Source organism: Planococcus citri, chromosome 3 (genome assembly GCF_950023065.1).
Source record: "Planococcus citri chromosome 3, ihPlaCitr1.1, whole genome shotgun sequence".
Taxonomy (NCBI): Eukaryota; Metazoa; Arthropoda; class Insecta; order Hemiptera; family Pseudococcidae; genus Planococcus; species Planococcus citri.
The window spans coordinates 45,074,126-45,097,656 of NC_088679.1; the positions used below are offsets into that span (position 1 = coordinate 45,074,126).

Below are 23,531 nucleotides of genomic sequence, written 5' to 3' on the forward strand. Positions count from 1 at the left end.
TTGTTGATTTTAATAAGTCCTGTTGTCGGTTATAAATTTTCTGAATCATGCAGGGGCATTCAATATCGGATTTTTCAAATTGCCAGATAGAGGGACATGTATATTTTTTTACAAGTTTCATCAGTGATGATCTCAGGTTCCTACCTCTTTCTTAAAGGTATGATTTCATTTTGAGGAAGACTCGATCGAAAAATTTATGTGAGCGATTTCAAAATTAGAAAACATTTTTTTAAAATTTTATTCGACTTGATTGAAGTTTCCTTTATTTCTTGCTCCATTTCTAATCGCTCAACTTGGTAACATGTACAATATTGTGTCCATTTTTTTTTTTTTTTTTTTTTTAACTTAATCAAGCTAAGGTGTGTAGTACAAAGCTTATTGCAAATGTTCGACTTGATTCAAATATGTACTTACTTGTTGTACCGAAAGTACATGTACTTAACTCGTATATGACTCAACTACTTACCTAAACTCGTACTTAGTTTGTAAAAGTTCAAGTTTAAACAAAGATTTTATACTTACGTACGTACAAGTTCTTTCAACTTTTTAATGACAATTCTGAAAAAAAGTCGTAATTTGAGTTATTAAATTTTTAAAAAGTAATTTTCTTTAATTATCGTACCTACCAACGTATACTCGCATTCCAGCTAAATTCAAAATAAATTAATCTTTCAATTCAACGCGTGTAAACTTTTGTGAATTTTTTTCATCTCGGGTAATACTATCCTAAGACAAAATATTAAAAAAGACAAGGAAAGAAGTTCTTTTTTTCAGTGTTTAAATTAATTTTGAAATTCAAGATGCGTTCTACGATCCGTGGGTGGGCTTGTTTACATCTTCGTGCTTTTCTTTCTTCTTTTTTTTCGAGAAAAATTGTAATCTGATGTAAAATTAGAGGAAGCATTCGCTCTCTTTGGGAATCTGGTTGAAAGTAAGTTGATGACCTTAACGTCTATCTATCGAATAATTTTCAAGTGAGGAACGAAAGTTTGAAACTTTACCCAAGTGAAAGATTTCTATGAGTGGGGAATTGTCATCGAGATATCCTTTATTCGGAAAATTGTTTCAGATAGACGATAAATTTTGATCATTAATTCAAATAAGTTTTGTAAGCGTTTTGTGAAATTCCGTTGTTCAAGTAGTAAAAACACACTTCTCGAGTCTGGATTCGTTCGTTGATTTGTAATTTATTCCCAACCATTGCGAGTTACCTGAAGGAGGATGGATTTCTCCTTGAAAAAAAAATGAAATTTATTTATAAAAATGTGGTAGGTACCTTAGTACCATGTTACGTATAAAACGAAGTTCATAACAAAAATTCCAATAACTTCAATCATTATTACAATTTTCTTTTACTAGAAGATATACCTTACTATGTGGTATTCTCGTGAAGACATTTGTATGTAGAACTATTTTGTATTTCCTTGACGGAAAACTGTCAGCTTTAAATCTAATTTAAATTATATTTTCCGCCAACATAGAACCCTTTACAAACGTGTTGAATTTAATTTCGCAATTTTAATTAATAAAATGTTTTTTTTTTTGCTCGTTTTTCAGAGTTTTTTACGTTTCACATGATTCTCAAGATACGAAAATTTTCAGTTATATAGCAAGAGATGCTTCCACGAATGTGTTCAAATGTAATGTGTTTAAAACCAATAAGAAAGTAAGTCTTACGTTTTGCTAACTCGTACGTATAATAACGTATTTTGAAAATTACGCGGATGTTTGGGACCCTTGGGCTGTAGCTTTATTACGTGTTGTCGCGATGTAAAAATAAGTTCGCGAGAATGAATGACACAGTCATCACGTCACAACGGTGACGTAAATAAACTGTAACAGGAGTCCATTATTAAGGTATGGGATTAATGTTGTTCGTTACGCATTATTTTGACATTTGCATATAACGTCGTTGTTCGACGGCCTTGTCTTTGTCAATTTTTCCCCATCTGGTAAAATCATGGAACCATTTTCTGTAATTATTCACCTGCATGAGAATGTATCTGCGAGTAAGACGTAAATATTTTTCGACTACCAAGTCGAAAATCCGACTAGTTTCTTTTTCACTCCCTTTACTTTCGCGTGTATTCGCTAAGATTATTCTAAAAATAAGCACGTGTACGATGAGGATCCATCATTTTACACATTCTTCTTAGCAAATACTATAACGTCCAGTCCAATCTACTATTCTCATTATTTTGCTATTTATTTATGTGTTTGTATCGCAAACAAAGATTCACGCGTCATGTTATTCAAACTGAAGTCAAAACATTACCATTTTACAGGGTATCCCTGTGGATTTCTAGTATTATTTTGAATTGGGGTGTATGAATGAGTAAATAGAATGAAACTACGACTGCGTTACAGGATTCAGTTTTTTTTCCAGTGGAAAAAATGGTATTACAGGAGATGTGAACGATGATGTTCCGAAGGAAAAATGTCATGAAATTTCAAAAAATCTTTTTAGGCTGCTACAACTCATGGGGGTGAAAAGGACTAAAAGTGTATTTTTTTTACTATAGTTAAAAGTCTTAAATTTTTTTGAAACTGTTTCAAAATTCTACATTTTATTTTTGCTGGAGTCTCCAGATTGGCTTTTGACATACTGTAATCCGATTTTACAAATGATAGGATAGATAGTCGTATTTTGCATGTTACCAATTTTTATGCATATATGTACAAATCTGGAGCATGGCAGGTGTTTAGTGGGACACCCTGTATAGTTTTTCTGTTGAGGAAGAATCTTGCATGAGTGATTATTATACCCAAATAGGTAACGAATTACATCGGATATAAGAAGAAATAAATAAACGAATTACGAATAAGAAAACGTTATCTTGCGAAAATGAATCGTATATTGAATTTTATTGCTGTTTTGTTTATTGTGAAAAATACTGATCATAAATTAGCCGATCGAATGTTCGATTGGTTTATTATACCGATGAGACAAATAGTATGGTGTTTGAATCTGTATCTTTGCGATTGTTGGGTAGAGGTACTAATCATTATTCGCTGTAAGTTATTTCCAATAACGCGTAATTTTATGTCATTGATCGATTTGAATTCGTCAAAGAAGAAGTAATTACGTCGTTAAATCTGGTACACGAGAATAGGGTGGTTCACTGGTTCTAGTTATGGATACTTATTCGCGTCTGTGTACACATGTTGATGACGATGGCGTATTTTCTTCGATACAAATGTTAATTTGAAATCGTTTGATTAATTTCTTCTACCATTGGCATCGTTTTAGTTTATTCGTTTTCGTATTCGTATTCGTGTATTTGATTTATAATACACCTGCTCGCTGCCAGAATTCAAAATATAGTAAACATTGTACGTATACGAAAGTTGGTTATGTTTGTAAACAATCTCGATTCGAACGAATTTCAACCCTTCAACAAATTTACATGCTCCGAATTGAAATTTTCCGAGTGTTTATTGCGAGTTGAGACGGCTGTTGTCTCAAATACTCACGTCTAGCCAGCCATTTGATAGCTAGGTAGGTATGCTCTAAAGAAACCTACTTACTACGTTACGTGTGTACTGTGTACAGTACACCTCTTGTGCTTGTTTTTGAAACTTTCAAATTGAAAATTATCCCCAATCTTTGTAAATTCTTTTCGAGTAAACACAACATACGAGTACAAGATGATATACTTTTACTTACCCAACGAGATAACATGAGTCATGTGTTCACAGCGAAGGTGTATCTTTGTAACTTGACTAATTAGATATAAAAGTTGGCAACATCACAAAAGGCACAAGCTGTCAAAAAAGCACGTTTATCTGATTACTAAGTATATCCACCTCCCGATGTAACTCGTTCAACTATCGAATTCCTTTGTATATAAAACTACCTCGTTGAATTATTAAAGTAGGAAGTGCTTTGCTACAATGTCCTCTAATTGATTGTGTTGGGTATTTTTCGAATATTTCTTCATGAAACAAATTTGGTTGGTAAATGTATTTTCATCAAAGATTCGTAGTGGATTGAAAAACAGAAAAAGTATCTTCGAATTTTTCCTTTTTTCATGAAGTCTCAAGAGCAATGCATCAAGACTAATTTGAAAATGACTCCTCTGTATAAGTCAAGACATCTCTCTCCTCTCTCTTCTGATGTTTTAAATTTCTGCTTCAAAGTAAAAAAAAATGCCATAATATTTGTTCAGTTTTCGACATACCTTCTGCTCATTCTCTCGATCATTTTTTAAATTATGAAATTTTTAAAAAATCCATTCCTAATTCATCCAGGTTGTAAATTGAGCGAAAATTCATTCAGTCAAAAACTCATGTTAATGTAGTACTGTAGTTTTTTTTTCTTCAAAAGTCGTTACCTCTTTTTAATTTACAAGATTGGCCACTTGTTCATCTTAGGTATAAACTTTTTTCGGTTATGACAAATTTTCAATTTTTCTTGCTCTTCTCGAACACCCTGTATAATATAATGGGATTTATTACGTAAGATTTCAAGAGCGATTCCATCACTTACATCCAAGTTAATCAGATTAACTAACGTCTGTTTTCGATAAAATGAAAAAATAAAATCTCACTGAAATTTTAAATACCTACGTTTCAACCGAACTGGAACTTTATCCGCTTATGTATTTGTATCGAATTATTACAGATAAGTCAAGAAAAGGAACTGTTGTAACGACAAAATTGAATTAATTCCGCGTTAATGTAAATTTCCATCGGCTCAAATGCAGAGTATATCGTTAAATAATTAGAAAAGATGTCTACTCTCAGTTCGAAATGTTTGAAATGAATTTCTTGTAGCACTTTGGCAACAATGACGGCGGCGCTTTGCTGGAAGCCGCTTGTATTGGGCCAAAAAGTAGCGATCCGTGAAACCGTGTTCGACGATAGAAAACAAGCAGGGACGATACGCTGCGGTAGAATTATGTACGTAAAATTCTGTGTTGTCAGTTTATCGCCGTGTACCACTGAAAGCGTTTCACAAGTGGAAAATTATTTACCGAGATATACACTCTAAAATTAAACCTTCCTGTCTAAACTACTCGTTATAGTTATTTTTTTAATAACCTTTTTTTTTTGTTGTTGTTCGTATTAAAAGCGACAGCCTAAAATTCATCCCAAACGATTACAACAAAGTCGGGCAAAAAAAATTAAATTTCGTTTAGCGAATTTGCTGCTCTCAGAGGTAAAATATCAGCGATTCTGTCTTGTAAAATGTCATTTGGTTTAACATGGAAAGCAAAGATTCGGTTTAAACATTATTTTACCTCTTAGGTGTAATTAATTGTTATCAGCGAGATGATTAATGACTCGAGCATGCGGTTGTCGAGCTTTTAGTGACAGGTAGACATCTTTTGCGATTTATCTTCAACGCTTCATTTTTTATTCAATTGTGGGATATACGAATGAAAATAGCCGAGTTGATTTTTTCTGTTTTGAGGGCGCTAAATTTCATCATTTTGGAGGATTTTTCTGATCAAAATGCCTCATTGTGTGTTTCAATTTTTGCCGACGGGAGAGAAGGTAAAAAGTCGGATGATTTGATTTAATTTATTTGTAGGTAGGTATTTGATTTGAATGCTACTTGATATAGGAAAAAAATTCTGAAGACAAAACAAGTTCAAATTTTTGTTAGGAAATTAAATGTAAGTAGATAAGTAGATTTTTCTTTAGACCAAATTCGAATCTATATTTTCATTCAGAAATTTCAATTTTTATTGATGAAAATGACCTCGTGCACTAACCTCAGTCAGACCCATGTGATGCTGTTAAAGTTTACACATTCATTGGTCAAGCCTTTCCTGATGGACACGAAGAGCTCAAAGTACGAGTACAAATACGCGTGCCTGAATTTTTAAAAATCTGTTGAAGAATTTCAAGTTCGTTATTGTTTTAAGACCATTTCCTTGGAATTCTTCAATTTTATCGCGCTACAACAATTACGCTAGGTAAATCTAAATTTTGCGGAATGATTCTCGAATCCAACGTTCGAATAGTCGTAAAAAAAAGAATCAATTTAACCAGTCGCTCGACCAGACATACGCCGTAATAGCTTGCATTCGCTGTAGCCGTGGAAGCGTAATTGGCGAAGCGCCGAGACACCAGCCGCGCATCCGAAAACATTACACATCTTCGTTGACAAGACGACAAACTTTGCAAAAATTTCGATTCACGTATTTCTTTATTTAAAAATCTACTGCGCGATAATTAATATAGGTGCAGTGGTGATGTGATAGTGCCAGTGTCGCGATGTTACGAGTAGAATTCGGTGTTATTCGTGTATTGTTGTGATGTGTACGGTGATCGCGTTTAATATCAAACCTCCTTGATACCTACTCCATCTGTGAAAAATTTATACTCGTAGTCCAGTCAAAATGCAATTCTGAGTGACGGATATGTTGAAAGGACAGGGTAATGCATCCCCTAAAACGAACCTTAGCCTAGCTAACGAGACATCCTTAGAACCGGTCGAAAAAACAAAAAAGAAGCTTTCATTCCGCGAGCCCGAAATTATGGGATATTATATGCAGATAGGACAAGATGTCGCATCTAGATTATCGAAAAAGTTCAAATCGAAAAACGGTACGAAAATGCCCGCTACTGTGAACAAAAGTTGTATATTTAAAAATTGCGCCAGCGAAGATAAGGATATGAATTATGACAATTTCACCGGAAGCACCGAAGATTTGAATCTGGAGGTTTGTTTTGTTTTTTGCAATAAAACGCACTGATTTTGCAAAGTTGATGAACGACGATCCGCTGATAATACATGTATGGTTGACTGGTTGTATTGACTCAAGTCATAAATAGTACCTACTCGTATTTTCCTGAAATATTGTGAAATAATGTGATAATTTTCCAATGTACAGAGTTGATCGGTTAAGCATTGTCTAATTGAAGCAAACAAAATGTAGTACCATAAGTTCCCCTAATACAATCAAATCATACTCCTTTATGGACTACATAATTGCTATAAAAAATCCCATTAATGCGGCAACGTCGCAATCAAATTTATTTCAAGTGTAAACCAGGGAGCGTTGTAAAAAACCTAATTTACTCCAGTAATTAAACGTTTTCTGGTAGGTGTCACAAAGTTTGGAGTCATTTCAACTGTAGAAGTGTTTTTACAGTTTTTCTTTTTTTTTTCTTTTTTAAGAAAAAAAATGTTTTGAAAAGGTAAAATGTCGCATAGCAACCTCTCATTAGTTAATTCTTGCAAAAATTGTAGATATTATTTTGACGAAATCAAAATGAAAATGAAAAAACATGTTTTTAAAGTCAAAAATTTTATTCATTATCAAAAAAAATTAGTGCAAAAAGGTCATAAAACCACATTACTTAATGAATAAAATGAAGGATTAATTGATTCAATGACCTTTTTAAATTCATTTTTCAGATGCTGAATCAAATTTTTGACTTCTGAATATTTTTATTTATTTTCGAATAAAATGCATTGTATTATTTTAGGTCTATCGCTTTACCTACTATTGCTTCGTATGTGTGCTTCTTAAAATGTAAATAATTTGGTCTCAAAGTGCTTGAGTGAATTGAGAATGTGGTTCGGAAAGTCGTCAAAATGTTGTTTCCCTTCGTTGTTTCTATACGATTTTCCATTTTTTCCAAAAATCGATTTTTTGTGATGAAAAAATTGAAATTGAGTTCATATTTTTCATTACTGACCATCGTTTTTTTTGAAAAAAACAAAAACAAAAACAAAACAAAAAACGTCAAGTCCTTTGAAAGTACATAATAAAGGAAAACATAATTATAGAACATACAATTTTCCCTTTATGAAGTATGATTCATTTTGCTCCGGAAGCTTTATATCGAGTTGATATATTTTGAGCTGAAGTTGGAAAGCTCAACTTGAACATTTTGTTTGTGTTGAAAATTTTGATTTTTAGGATTTTCTTTATCATGAAGAAAATTAGTAAGAGTATGATTAGATTTTTTTGAAATCTTCATTCTGAAGAAATATTTCAAGTGAAAAGTGAGAATATTTGAAAGCTTAATTCTATTACACAATTTTTCTGGACCTTTTAAATACACCTTATTATTGTTGTACATACTACATCAGGGTTGCCATCTGAGTTTTACGTCATGGCTAAGTGTCGTGATTTTTTGAAATATTTTTATTCCTGTTACATATTTAAAATGAATTTCCCTTAATTTGAATAGAAAATTTTTATTTTACTCCTTATTTCTAACCTGAGAAGAATTTTTGAAATTATGAACAATGACATTGATTTTTTTTGGTTTTAAGAGTTCTGGTTCTCATGTTCTACATAATATAGAAATCGTTTCAATTTTTTGCAAACTTGCTTTCACAGAGAGGAAGGTGACTGAAAAATATTTTACCGAAATTCCTGAAGAGAAATTCTGAACGAATCTTATAAAATTATTACTGCATTTCGACTTGGAGATTTTATTAGACACTCGTCTTCCGCCTTCAGGCATCCTCCTTTGTATTTTCTATTTTATCATAAGTAAATTACTCGAAAATTACGAAGTTATTTTTCCGTTCATTGGGGTAGGTATAATATTAAAAATAGGTTTGTGTTTCTTATTCGAAGATACGCGATGATATATGTATGTACGAGTACGTACTCGTACTTATTGATATTTTCAAATAACTTGCTAGTTGCTCTACAACAATTCAACATATAAAATATGATGTAGTCTTAGGTAACCTACGTCTTGTGCTGGGATTGGGATTGGGATTTGGGAATACCGATAATTCCATTTTTTTTCCATTACTCACGAACAGTCCGCGTAACATTGGAAAATTTTTACGTTGGCTAGTCTTGGTACATTCGTATTTCGTAGACGTAGTATTCTATAAAATGAGTAACGTAAAATTGTGTATTTTGGGTATTTGGCACTGTATCAGAGTCCAAATGTGATGTTTCGTTGACATCGATCGAAACGTGTTCCATTTAAACTTATCATTCATTTGAAAAGAAAAAAGCAAAAAGAAAGAAATCAAATGGCTAAAAAAAATTCTCGTTATAATATTGACGTCGCGTCTAAGGTATTTTTTAAAAATTTTATTGGAATATTCGTCTTTATACATCTTTCATCAAGTTGTCGGTTCTTTTGAACGAATAAAATACTCGTTGTTTAAATACTGTATGATTTATAAGTCTATAATAAAACCATTTTAGATAATAAACGAATAAAAAGGGGGGCAACTGTAGCTATCAAATATAAGGCATGCGGCCAAACTTTCGGCATTCCGGTGAAACAACGTTGCTATATTATACGTAAATTCTTGAGCTGAAACTTATTCTGATAATGATTTACACTAAAGGATTAATGGTAATAAAAAATTTTAAATTTAACCATAGCCATTTATTCTGGACTAGACCAACGATTCGTTGTATCGTTTTTAATTACTGTCTAATGATCTGCGAGACTGTACAGAAGTACGAATAGCAGGTGTTGTATTTTCCCCCTAGATTAGGTACCTGCTAGTGATAGGTAAAAGTAAATATTTTATGAGGCGTAATTTATACGACAGTTTCGCATTTATAATATTTTATATCGAGTAATTAATTAGATGCTGAAAGTTTTTTTTGGAAAATTGTCTTCGAGAATATGGAGATGCTTTTTCAGTTCAAGGGTACTCGAAAAATATTTTTTTCGTTATTTTCAAAGACCCAAGTTTTTGGGATTCTATGCATCTAACCCATTTTTATAACAGGGTGTTCAAGAAGGTAGGTTGTTTTCATTTTTTTTTTTTCGAAATTTGATGTAGCTTAGGAATGTAGGTATGTTTCAAAAAAATATTTCTTTCTTTTTTTGGTTCAAATGATTTTTTGATATCTACTATCACGTATGAATGTAAACTAGTTTTTCAGGATATTTGCTAGTGGTGAAAAAGTTTTGCATTTGAAATTGCCTGACGAAATCGTACGTTTCGTCCTGCGAAGTTTTGGATTTCTCATCTTTAAATTATTTTTTAGAAATGGATTTGTCATTACAAATGAAGCAGTGAATTTTCAGAACTAATCGAGAAAGAAAGAAAGAAAGAGGCGAAAATCTGGAAAGTACTGTCAAATGTTGAGAATGATTGGCAAAACATAATCAACGTTGTATTTTAAGGTCCTACGGAAACGTCGAAAGTTCGTGTATAAAACTCGTGTAAAAGGCCTTCATTTTTATTGGAGATTTTATTAGGCACCCTGTAAGTCAAAAAATAAATAAAATGAAATAAAAACTCAAATTTTCAAATATTGAACTTTGGCGAGGTGGAGGAGATGGACAAGTTTTTGGTCGGCCCCATTAAAATTTTAAAAGGGGTTTGCAATTGATTTTGGCGCCTCAATCTGTACAACTATTTTTGTGTGTGTGATCTTTGTGAACGTGTGAAAATATATTATCCTGAAAATTTTATTTAAACTCGATGACATAAATTTTTCGATTCCAATTTTTTTTTTTTTGCAATTTGAAGGCCTGATTTTCAGTGAAACAGTTGATCGAACGTATAGGTAAGAGACCTTTTTTGGGATTGCATCAACGGGCACATTTACCTATATTGAAACTGATTCATTTGTCTTTAAAAAATTGATTTTTGAACGTACAAAAAATTTGTATGAAATTTTTACTGTTGGATTTATTCCTAGTATTGTCTTTCTTTATTAAATTGTTCATCTGATTTATTATTTGTATCCAACTTTTTTCTTTCCAATATTAATAGGTAGTAAATTTTAATCATAAATTTGTTGTTTCAATTTTTTTCTACTTTGATATCAATTTTTTGCATTACTCGTATGATTAAAATAATGTAAGTATTTTTCGTACGACTGAGTAATTACTTCGTCGTCGTGCGCTGGAATATTCGTTTGATAAATATTCATGCATGCATATGACGAAGAAGCGCAGACAATATGCATATGAAAATTGAATTACCTACCTAAATATTCTACTCGAAATTCCCAACGGCGCGGTGGCGTAGTGTAAACCCCCATTCGTACTTTAACATAATGGATGAGTCGAACGAACTACGCGATGATAACTTTTTAGTAATATTATCTGTACATTACTTAATTACAACTGGACACGAGAAAAATTAATGTATCGTTGTGATTTTGCAGAGTCAAGCCATGAGAGTAGTGAGGACAGTCGGTCAAGCATTTGAAGTTTGCCATAAATTATCATTAAATTCGCCAAATTTCGAAGACGGTGATCAAGATACGGAAACGATACTGAGTGAAAAAGACAGCGAATTACAGAACGAAAAATCGAAAAAAGGTTAGTATCTTGCGCGAATGCGAGCTAATTACGGTGAAAATTGTTGTATTTGTTCGCACCTACTTTACGGCGACGTCAGCTGCCAAATTATGTAGTGAATATGCACCGTATGTACTCGTACTTTGATACTTGATGGAGTTAGATCTACGAGTACTCGTATATAATTAATGACGAGGCCCGAAAATTTTTCATAACCGTTTCCAATATTGATGAGATGGTACATTTTACGCGAGTGTTTTATGCTTGCGATGTTATTAGGTGAAAAATATCGAAAAATTATAAGTGATGAATAATATTTAGCGCTATAAAATGAAGCAATATAGCGGTAGTAAAGCGGTATTAGAGGTAAATCAAGCTTTCACGTTGAATCAATGCCAAAAACCTACTGAAAGATGGGAAAGTAATTATATTTAGAGGAATATTATTGCGAGTAATCTCGTCGTTATATTTTACACTTTAACCAACTTTTATAGAACTTCCTAGTGGGTATTTTTATAATCTCTGCGACCCGGTTTTATAAATTTTTCACCGACTGGATAGTTTATTATACGATCAATTTTCCGAGTGCAGTTTCTGAATTTTTGGGCTTAATTTATTTAAAATGTACGCAGCGGAGACAATATTATATTTTGGGTCGGCGTGTAAATATTTCAATTTTTTGAAAGTTTAAACGCAGGGTTCCCATGGGTGAAGGGGAGGGGGTAGTCGAAGAGATTGCATTGAAAAAAAATGAGCTGATTTTTGAACTCAACGATGTGTCACGCGACGTTTGAAAATTTTTTGAAGTTTGGTTTACTTTCAAAATTAGGTACCTGCATGGTTTGTTGTGAAATAATGTAAAAATTGTCCTGAATGTAATTTTTTCACTTTTCTGAATATCAACTTTCAGCGTTGAAAGTTGAAAAAAGTCAAGCTTTCATTTCGAGAGTCCAACTTCGAGTTTTTCAAATTTAGTTGACTGATTTTGAATCTCCTATTTGGGGTATTCAGAACTTCATTAACAGATGTGCTGCAATTTGAACCTGCCTAGAAGTACATATAAACCTCGAAGGTTTGGTAAAAATGTGCATTTTCTGCGGTGTAAAAAACTTTTGAATCAAGGATTCATATAACTTCGTTTTGCCATTTTTTTTTCTTTGCTTATCATTTTCTCATTTCAATCAAAAAATGATTAAATCGGAATCAATTTGAAATTAGTTGAACTTTTCTCCTTTTTTTATCAGCACTCTGACGAATTGTCACAAAAAATCGCAAAATCGTTTACATTTCTCTCATGTATGTAGAAGCGATTCCCGCTAGATTTCAATACGAAAAATTACCCTCTCAGCGACTCAGACAAATAAATTTCAAACATGAAATGAAGTAAAACAAATCTGTGATCTTTTCGCTTTTACTACGGCTATAATTTTTCAAAAAAACATAAAGCATTGTTTATTGACATTTACAATGATTATATTATTTATATTTATTAAAGTAAACAAAAAAAATGTCCCGGTAATTGGTAGTCGAATGACTATTTCGAATTTTGCTCGCATTAACGTCAGCACCGTTGGGCGAATGCCATCAGTCGTTTGACCTTGCCAATTTTTGTATTCATAAACGTCATAATTATGACATCGTAAAGGTACCTATATTGTACTTAAACTATGATACTTACTGATATTTTTATGTCGTGTGTACCTAGACCCATTTCAGACTTATTTGTACCGGGTCTTTCAGAGTTAACGCTCGTGTAAGAATAACGAGTGTGCATAAAAGTATGAAATTTTTTTTTAAATGCATTTCCGAGAGAGTGTAGCTGAACTGTATGCAGATGTATCGCAAAAATTGATCCTTAAGTTGAAAAAAAGATAATTTTCAAAATTGTTACTGATTCACTGTGAAGTTGAAAAAATCATATTTTGTCTAAAGCGCCTTAATTTCAGGGGGAGGGGGTTCTTTCAAATGCATCGCCAATTTTGTTATACGAGTAGTAAAATCCAATGTTTTTGTAATAGTGCAATTTTGAATTAGGTAATCTTTTCTATATTTTTCTGTCTCTTGTGGGTATTGATTTTGATGGGTCTCGGGAGTCGGGACCCTACTAATTTTTGAAAGCTGTGTAAACATCAGGTGTTTTAAATTAGCAATAGCATCCATCATCCATGAAACATCGTCTGAAATTTCTTACAAAAGAACCACTCGTGTACTCGATACATCGTCCTCTGATTTGAATGGTCGTGAGATCTTTGGAAAGAGCATGGTCTGAAACTCCCATAACCAAAATTTTAGTTGTTTAAATGGATTTTTCGATTTTGGTTGAATTTTTGAAAATTTTAAAATAACGATTTTCAGAAACTTCAGGTATTTTTTTCTCATAATTTTCAACTGATCTTTCCGGAGACATTTAAAAATCACGAGAGAAAAATCGAAAAACACGTTGGAAGCTCCAGAAGTGCTGAAAATGGTGTAATTTGGTTTAATGGGGTCGATATTACGAGTAGTTTTAGAACTAATTTTCATAATGTTTACTGATGAAATGGATTTTTAAAAAAATCAGAAAATCGTCCCTAGAGTTTTCAAAAATTTGTAAAAAATCAAAAAATCAATCTAGGCAGCTGAAATTTTGGTGTTTCGGGTTTCAAACCATACTACATACACATATGTATTTTCAAAAATTGTATTCCCGCTGCAATCGAAGAAAAACATCGTCGAGTGGATTCGTTTGTTGGAATGAAAATTTAAATCATCAGTTTATCACCCAAGTCTTCTTTCTTTCGTCCCCTCTTTTTCAGGTGTGAGATGAAAAGTGAACTTCGTTTTGAGTTTATTTAACATTAAGAGAAATTACTTATAGATACATTTACTTCCTCAGAAATGCCCAAAAATTAGAAAATTATTTTCTAAATTATTTTTCAACTTCTTATCGCGATGCGATGTTAAGATTTTAAACGTATTCCACAATTTGATTGAAAATCGTTTAAAAATGAAATAAAATTTAGTAGCTATATTATTTTATGCGAGATTTTACATCCACTTCATAAGTAGATATGCATTTAGAATATCTAAAGAGTACCTACCTGTGTAAAAAATGGGATTTTGTGTTCCATAAATTGAAAAAAGATTAGAAAATAGACCCTCGAGATATACTATTATTGCAATGAAATTAAAAGATTTTGTAGTTCGAATATTTTCTGCATTAAAATTGAACCTTCGAGGCGTATCTTATCCTAAAAACGAACGAATATAAACGTTTCTAACCAACGTTTGCGCTCACCTAACCTATAAGCGAAAGTGAACTCGAGAAATGATTTTTTTTTTCGACACATCAAAAGAAGACGTTAGCAGTGAAATGGCGCAAGGCTGACATGATTGCTTTGAGAAGTAAAATTGAAAATTAGCGGTTGATGTTCTGGCTTCTGAGTGTAGTAATATCTTGGGATGGAGAGTATGTTGGCGATAACAGATTCACGCATTGACGTCATTAATTACCTTTGGAAATGGTCCAAGTTATCCGAAAGCACACCCTTTTATTTTAATCAGTTATATTCGCAGCGTATAAACAAAGCTTTTAAAATCACGAATATTACACATTGAAGACTATATCGACTCGTTGTCGTTAAACTTTTACCGAACATCTGTTCGGAGAATACAACATATTTATTATCTAAAATGGAAACATTTACCTCAAGTACCTATACCTATTTTATACTTATTTTTTCCCCTTTTTTCTGTCTCTTCTACAGATTTGATATCCGGACCAACGAGTACTGAAACTTTAGCGCTACAAGATCATTCTGGTACTTCAGAAGATCAAGTTCCTGTAAAAACTTTACCACAGAGACCCATAAGACTGGACATTATTCCTCCTCCGCCTTTAATTCCCAATACAAGTAACGCTTGTAATTCGAACGGCGGAAATGTTAGAAGGTCGCCGATGGTAAGTACACTTTGTTGTTGCGAAATTTCACCGTGTAGGTACTTACATTTTCGTTTACTTAGCCGTGCTTTTTTCATCTTCCTTTTTCTCTATTACAGAACGGAGGTGAAATGTACAGTTCTCCGTTAACTGAACCACTTAAAAATTTAAGTGATACTCCATTACCGGCGGCTGGTACACCGCTGAGCACGCATCATGAAATACAGTTACTCAGAGAGCAGCTAGAACAACAGTCGCAACAAACGCAAGCTGCCGTTGCTCAAGTGCACTTGCTGAGGGATCAGTTGACTGCTGAAACCACAGCGAGATTAGAAGCTCAGGTATGGCTGCGACGACGATGAAGTCCGATACGCGAATTTATTTACGTTCGATTGCTCGCGTGGTTATTAATTTTTTCCATGATTTTCGGTAGGCGAGGACTCACCAATTATTAGTCCATAACAAAGAACTCTTAGATCATATAGCGTCTCTGGTAGCGTTATTGCAACAGCAAGAAAGGCTCCATTCGCAGCAGCAACAGCAACAACAACAACAGCAATCTCAACAACAGTACCAATATCAACCTCAGCCGTTCCAGAATGTACAACATATTTCATCAGTGCCTCAGGTTAGTTAATCAATTTTTATTTATAGCAATTTTTTATTCATCTCGATTGCTTGTTCGTTGTAATGTCGATTTGCTGAGAGTTAATATTTTACGCTTGCTTTGCATCTAATTACAACTAAGCAGACTGGCATTAGCATGCTCGCTTACAAAATGATCATCACTTTTACTCTGGGTGTTCAACAACTTATTCTGCATTATTGAATTTGAAAGTGCTAGTGAAGTCTTGCATTTGACGAAGTGGTGCCGAAAATTTGAAAAATTCTTTTCTCTTATCAGAAATTATGAATTTTTCATGAAAATATCGTTTTTTTCTTTATTGTTTCTTTAAACAGGCGTCGTACGTACTTATTTAGTTGCTTCTGAAATAAATTTGTTCTTTTGTTCGAAAAAAGTAGGTATCCCAATTGAATTGATTTTAGTTCGTTAATGCTGAATTTTATTTGAGACATTTTTGAGTTTTTTTCTGTTTTTTTGAAAATTGGAAAATCCAAAAATTTGGTGGATACTCCAAAATTACTCGAAACTGTCGACTGAATTTCAGATTTATCCATCAAATCGATCTCACTTCGTTTTACTATAAAAAGTTGCTGAGGTGACTTAAAAAAAATTCAAGTTTGATGCCTGCTCTTGAGCTGAATAATTAAAATAGATTGAATTTTTTTTAATTTGAGCATTTGTGAATGAATCAAAATCATTTCAAATTTTAATGTAAATGGAATGTTTTCAAGGAAGGAGAACTCTAATGTGTCATTTTTTTCATATTATAAAAATGAAAGAGTTTTTTATCAAAAATGTTTTCATCAAAAGCAAAAATCCTCTTGAAAAACTTACAAAAAGTGTGAGAAAATCTCCCAAAAATTCTGCATTTTTCATTTAAAAATTCAACTGTTTGAGACGTTTTCTGGAGCGGAAAAAATTTAGTTGCATTATTTCAATTTTTAAAAAAATCTATTTTTCGGTAAGAACGTAATTTTCAGTTTTTCTCTTTCATTTATGTGATAGGTAGGCTACCTTATTTGTGTGTTTTGATGAATCAGCGTTTATGTTAAAAGAAATCGTGTGTTTGCGGATTCAGAAAATACATGCATCTCCTGCTCTCTACCTTCAGCATTTTTCAAAGATTTTTATTCGAGGAATCTATGGATTGAAAAATCGTGCATATTTCAAAAATTTAATGCTTTTCGAGTTTTGCTCAAAATATCTCAAAAACAGTGTTCTGTTCTAGGTATATATACCTACTATAAAAAAAAATTGTAGCGCAAAATTTTTTTTGCTTATGCAGTGTAATTAATAAATTAGTTAAATTAATTTTTCGCTAGGGAGCTCTGTTTTTGAAAATGTTTTGAGCAAAAATTAGGAAGCTCAACTTTATTGAGGAATTTGTGCGCCTTGAAGAATATCCCTCTCCCCAGTCCTTATTCTTCCGCTTCCTACGCCACTGTGAATAATTAAATCTAGTAATTTTTAAATCTCGATTTATTTCGAAAATCCGATTTGTATATTTTCATTTGTTCAAAATTTGAAATTAAGTTGAAAAATGGAAGATTTAGTTCATTTTTTATTGTACTGGTTATTTTTTTTAATGTGAATATTTTTTAGCAAAAGTTGAAATTTAAAAAAAAAAAGAGGGGTTTATAAAATTAAACATGACGCCAGAGGACTAGCTTTCTGAATTTTTCATTCAAAATAAATATAAAATAAAATTAATTTTAAAATTGCAGATCTCGTTCATGTTTCACTGAATTGATGAGTTTGTTTTGAAAAAATTCTGAAAAAATTAAGGGCTTTAAACCCTATCTTATCTATCAATACTCATCTGCAAGTTATAGGTATGCGCTAGGAAATGATTACATTCGTCTGGTATATAAAAATACGCTTTTTTGCCAAATGAATCCTACGTACGGTGGAAGATTATTTGGAAATGCTACGTATAGTCAACTGCGAAGTTATTTAACTCATTTAATGTACCCATTCGAACATCTACGATTATTATAGCTCGGTTATCAAATCAGTGGGATTAAATTTGAAAACGACGTGTTTATTCTTGCGAAAAATATACCACAGACATGTGAAAACGTCAGTGTATACGTAATCGGAAGTTTCGCATTTCGAGGGTAATTCACGAAATATTTATCCGACGTAATCTTTTTAATAACCTTGATAAACGAAAGGCCTCTCGTGAATTCGTAAAGGTTTTTTTCATGGTTTATCTTTAATTTAATAAGTATAGAATTAGTCGTTCAACGAACGAATTAGAAAATTGTGGCGTGAAATTTCTCTGTAAATATTTCGCAGCCAAGTTCTTACGTAGATTTTTTTTCCCTCATAAAAAGTTAAATCCAAGTTGCTATCCTCTGAAACTCGAAAGTTGGTAATTAACGTCGCCGAAAACGATTGAAATTTATTATTTCGCAATTGAAATAGCTAAAATGGAATTACGTAGATGTTTTGTTAGATTTTTCATCTTGATTGCACCACGAATACCTAGTTGTTTATTTAAGAAAAAAAGACCGATGCTTTCATGGTTTATTGCTTTGTAACAGTTGAAGTTTAGTTTTTAATATTTTTTTTCGATTGAATTAATTTGCTCGACTACGATAAAGGTAAGTTTTTTTTTCTCATTTAGATACTTACTCTTTTTTTTAACATTGTTGATTTAATTATTTTTCTTTTTTGTGTATTTTTTCTTTTGCATTATTGATTAGCGATGTTTTTGTTTGCGCTTTAGCCAATTAGCGATTAAACATGCATGATACATTTTCTTTTTCCGAAATCCATTTTTGAGGTAAATATTTCAAAGTATTTTAGTTTAATTTCTCGTCGAGGTATTATGCTCGGGCAACTTTTCCTCGTTTGTTTATTTTTTTAATGAGATGGCAGTTGTGGGTTTTGAGGCGTGATATTTGAGAACAATTTAAAATATTCCTTTCGCAGGATGTCTTTGATGCGGGCAATTTCCGCCACATCGTTGATAGTGTTGCGCAAAGGATTATGAAATCACCGAGGCTAAATTTTTAATTAATTTTACTTCTTTTTAATAATTAAAAGCGGCGAAAAATAATACTCTTTTATTAATTTCATCGGAATAAAAAATTCAATTTTCAGTACCTACGTATCTCCAAAACGATATACAAGTGACGTAAATTGGCGAATGAGCGAACTGATAAAGGTCTATACCTACTTTCCTCATGGAAATATTTCCAAATGATTTTCTTCTTGCTATGTCCCCATGAATTACGGAGAATTGAAAAATTGTTTGCTTTTGGAGATTTTATCCGCCTACTAAATGTTTTTGTCTCATTTAAATCGAGATATTTAGACGTAGGCTCGAATATTTTTTTTTGTGATGAAATTCACCGATTCGGCTATTTCGAGTATTTCCTTCTGTTTGCTTTCTTGACTGAAAAATAGAAATTTATTATAGAATCATTGGAACGAAAAAACAATAAGCTTTTGCAATAGTGATGTATACTTGGAAAAATTCTTCATTATGAAACTGCGAATACGTTTAGAGGAATTGTTTTTCATACTTTCACCCTTTAAAAAAAAATAATCGTAAATCAAAATTATGAACAGAAAAGGTCTGAAAATTGTTAACTTGGAATCAAGATCGATTCTCTAATATTATTTTCCAATTTATCACCCTTCTCATTCATATCATACACCCATACTCGAGAAAAAAACATTTTTTTATTGTTCAAGTTTTAATATTATTTATGCTGATTTTTTTTTTTTAATGGCCAGGAAAGTGAAATTTTGAATTCAGCGCTCTGAAATTAGTAAAAGTCGATATGTCGCACCATATTTTTTTTTAATTTGGATATGAAAATTTGGTCAACTACTTTGAAAGTTTTTCGATTTTGAAACAATACGTACTCTTAGTTACAAAACATTGCTCTTTAAAATTCGAAAAATGTGGGTCTCATTTTGAACGAGGCTAAAACTACCTACGTCGACATTGATGAGAATATTTAGACTTGGAAATAGCGTTAAATTTGACAGGATACGATATGTGAGTATTTATCTACGTTTAAAGCCGAACCTTTGGCGAATCATTTTCACACCAAGCATTCGTGTACGAGAGTAAAAGTAGGTTGTTGCGAAATAGATTTCTGAATTAGATAGTTTTGACAGACGAGCTTTGGATGATGAATTGGAGCGTTTCGATTTGACCCTAAAGCCATATTACGCAGTTTTACAGGCGGTCAATTTATCTTGGAAATCTCATTTAACTTACAAATGTTTTAACGTTTGACTTATTATTGCTAGAAAAATACTTGGATCTGGGGAAATGTCATGACTTACGATGAAAAGTTGCTCGAGTATAAGTATCGTTTTGATAAAGCATGAAACAAACTATGGTTAATTCTTGAAAACTCGAATCGCATTACCTATTTTTTCTTCTTTCATTGGGAAACCCATTTATAAAGTTTAAGAATTGATTTAATGATATTTTTAAATCGAATTATTTAGTTTAATGGAATTATTTTTACATCGTGATTTATAGATCGGTAACGTAATGTGTGAAATGCAAACTCCAACCAATGGACCTGCGTTATTGCCAGATTTCCAAGAAATAGAAGCATTCCGACATTTATCAGCTCAACAACCACTCGCGCCTACCATAGAGAATAGAAATCTGTCTTCATCGTCGTATCTGCCGTCTTCCCCTCTACACAGACAATCGGCGCAATCGAGTATATTCAATTTCGGATTCTCGCCGACCAACGATCAGTTCCAAACCCAACTGATACAACAATTACAAAACTTAAATAATACATATCATAATCAGAAATCGAATAATTTATATAATCAGCAAATGTCGACGTTATATCCGCCTCAGCAGCAGTCTCAAAATGCTGGATCTCCGTCTTTTCGTATGTCTCCGTATTCCGTGTCACCTATACCAGGTCAAGGGTCGAACGAATCTCCGAGAATTGATCGAAGGAAAGCGGACGATTCGCATTTAATTAAACCCTTATCGCAGGGTGAAACTATTACCGCCACTGATGGAGATGGACGTGTTCGGGTTATAGTTCCTGTTTGTGAAGAAGATACTCCAGTTCCTCGCTTAGAACCCCCGCCTGCGGGTCACAAACGTAGCAAAGAAGCGTCGCCGACAAAATTAGGTAACCTAAAGTTTGTATTTTTTTTGATCGACGAATGACCTTCTTTGTCAATTACGTACACTTTAAAACATCATCTTCCTCGTGTAATGACGAGATTTTCTATTTATCAGGTCGTTTTTTATTTTACAGGTAACCAATTAACTTGTGACATGTCTTCTTTGAGGGTATCTGGAGAAGACAAACGTAATGTACAAGGTGTTGCTACTAATGGACCATATATTACCCGATCAACCAGCGAAAAAGTACCTAACAGAAGTGATTTAATGTTACAAGTTCAAAGAACCGCCTGGGCAAGGCATACGACCAAATAGTTGACCGTGTATGATGAATTACATCCCGACTAATCTGTTTGTTACCAGTTGGTTTCCAGAATTCCAACTAAGCAACGAAAGTTTAAAGAAAAATTGTGGTATTTGATATTTTGAAATGCTTTTTCGACGTTAAATTTCATAAACGTGGTTTTTTTCTTCTTTTTTTTTATCGTTTGAACGTTTTCCGGCCGACGTCAATTTTTTCTCGTTCGTATTATTTTTTCGAAAAATGATCTTAACGGATTCTTGTAGTACGGTAGGATCGTTTTTTCTATAAAGTGAATATTATACGCTGTGGCTTGATGTTGATGGCTGATGGCTCTCTTTCTCTGTCTCTCTTCGCCTTTCTTCGTTAAGTGTTTTGTTTTTGTCTCGTAACGTGTTCCTATTATCGTATGCATATTCGTAATTACGGTATTATGAAAAATTTTGCATCGTTTTTTTCTGCCTCTTCGACTTGAACTGAATTAAATAGGAAATTCAACGAAAGCGTAGCCTGTCTAGTACTTTTGGTAGTTTATGTAAAAATTCGTGGTAATGTAACGTTTCGTCCGTGATAATTGGTTTATAGATTCAGTGATGGATTTTTATTTAGAAATTTAAGGTAATTTTCGAAACAAAATTTAGTGAATTTTTCTTCTTAAGTTAAGTAAAAAAAATGGAAAAAATATGAGTTACTTAACATTTTTTTAAAAAATGTACTATTCTCCCTTTTTCAAATCATATTTTTTCGCCCATTACAAAAAATTTCAAGTTTTTTTTTAAATTTAATACTGATGATGTGTGTGTTGGACTTTAAGATGGATATTCTGCTCAAAAATTTTGTTCAAAATAAATATCGTAATAAGAGCAAACTTTTGTCAAATTAGGTACCTTTGAATTCTGAATATTGAAAACATGTATTCATAAATGAGAGAATCAGAGTCAAGTGAGCATACCAATGTCACTGCTAGTTGATTTTCCACGAGGAAGGGGGAGGGGGACACTTGAAAAACATTTTATCGATGATCTTTCTGAAATTATTGTGAAAATTTTCCTGAAATTCAAAGGCATTGACGTAGAGAAGAAATGAAATTTTCACTATGTTATTTCAAGGCTTTGACATACTTTTTTAGCTGATTTTCATCCAACCTTGATAAAAAGATCAAATATCTGTTTGGTTTAGGTAGTTTATTGATCATATCTTCTATTCGTTTCTATGAAAATAAATTAGTCGAAATGTTGAATATTTATCATGTATGGCTGTGATTGTTTTATTCGCGATGATACCTATCTAATCGATAACGATCGTTTAAAAAAAATTGCTTTTGGAATCGATCCAAGTAATCCAAAATTTTGAAGAAAAAAAAATGAATAGAAAAATGTTTGAAAACTATAATAAAATGTGTGGAATAATTTACGAAAGCGGGATCTAGATGAGAAAATGTTTCGTAATGAAAATCGTATTCGAATGGCGACGAAGAATTTTTTAAACGCGAATAATTCCTGTTGGCGAAGTGGAAGGTGAATGAAAAAAAAGTTGATAATTTTTTCCCCTTTGTACTGCAAAAGTATGTTTAGTAATCTGCGAGGAAAAACTTGAGATTATAAATTTATTCCGCATCGTAGTTCTCGGATGTTTAAACTTAAATAACTTTTCTATTTTAATGAAGATTTATAAAAGATTAGATATTACATCAAGAAAACCAGCACTGTCGTAAGAAACGAGTCCATTCTGCGGTATTAATAATTCATTAAAATTTTCGCATTCATCGAATTATTAAAGCTGAAAAAACAAAATTTTCCAACTGAAATGTTGGCGTGCTTTCAAGTATTCTTTGATGATATTGGTACGTGAAGATTTTCTTGAAAATTTGTATTCTTTTTTGTATTTTAAAAATGACTGATTAAATGTTATTTATTAAGTCATGCATACCTATGTGTATTTTGTTATAAGCAGTATGCTATAAGAATAAATTTTTTTAAATAATTATTTCGTAGATTTATTTAGATTCTGCTTTAATATCTACATACGTACTTACGAGGAGTCGATAAGGCCTTTGTGATGTTACTTATATTATTTTAGATGAAACGTGCAAGATGCTTATAAGTATTCAGAACGTAGTGGGTACTTGCGTATTATAATGCGAGATATTTGGTTCCTCGATGGTTTTGCTTTTCGCCTAAATTTTCATTTAGGGTTTGCGTTGGTTTCTTTATTAGAGAATAACTCGGTAGAGAATTTCATAATAGCGATGAAAAATTTAATATAACGTTTGTTTATGGTGGTTTTGGTGACGGGAATCATTTATCTTGCTATATTAATGTTTCATGTTCACTTACCCACATATGTATTC

The 23,531-nt window shown here is 32.4% G+C and overlaps 1 protein-coding gene across 3 annotated transcripts in view; it reads left to right on the plus strand.

Annotated features, from left to right (window-relative positions):
* The window catches only part of LOC135840687 (carboxyl-terminal PDZ ligand of neuronal nitric oxide synthase protein), an 86,892-nt gene extending 63,725 nt beyond the window's left edge, over positions 1-23,167 (plus strand). For 2 of the 3 annotated variants that reach the window (XM_065357320.1, XM_065357321.1), the window contains 7 exons: positions 1,558-1,666; positions 11,073-11,229; positions 14,955-15,148; positions 15,247-15,468; positions 15,561-15,755; positions 20,263-20,884; positions 21,014-23,167. In XM_065357320.1, coding sequence (XP_065213392.1) covers positions 1,558-1,666; positions 11,073-11,229; positions 14,955-15,148; positions 15,247-15,468; positions 15,561-15,755; positions 20,263-20,884; positions 21,014-21,195 — 1,681 coding nt within the window. In that variant the 3' untranslated portion in view covers positions 21,196-23,167. Of the gene's footprint in view, positions 1-1,557; positions 1,667-6,068; positions 6,675-11,072; positions 11,230-14,954; positions 15,149-15,246; positions 15,469-15,560; positions 15,756-20,262; positions 20,885-21,013 lie in introns of those variants that run through there. The other variant, XM_065357322.1, reaches the window with a different exon arrangement.
* Positions 23,168-23,531: the final 364 nt, after the last annotated feature.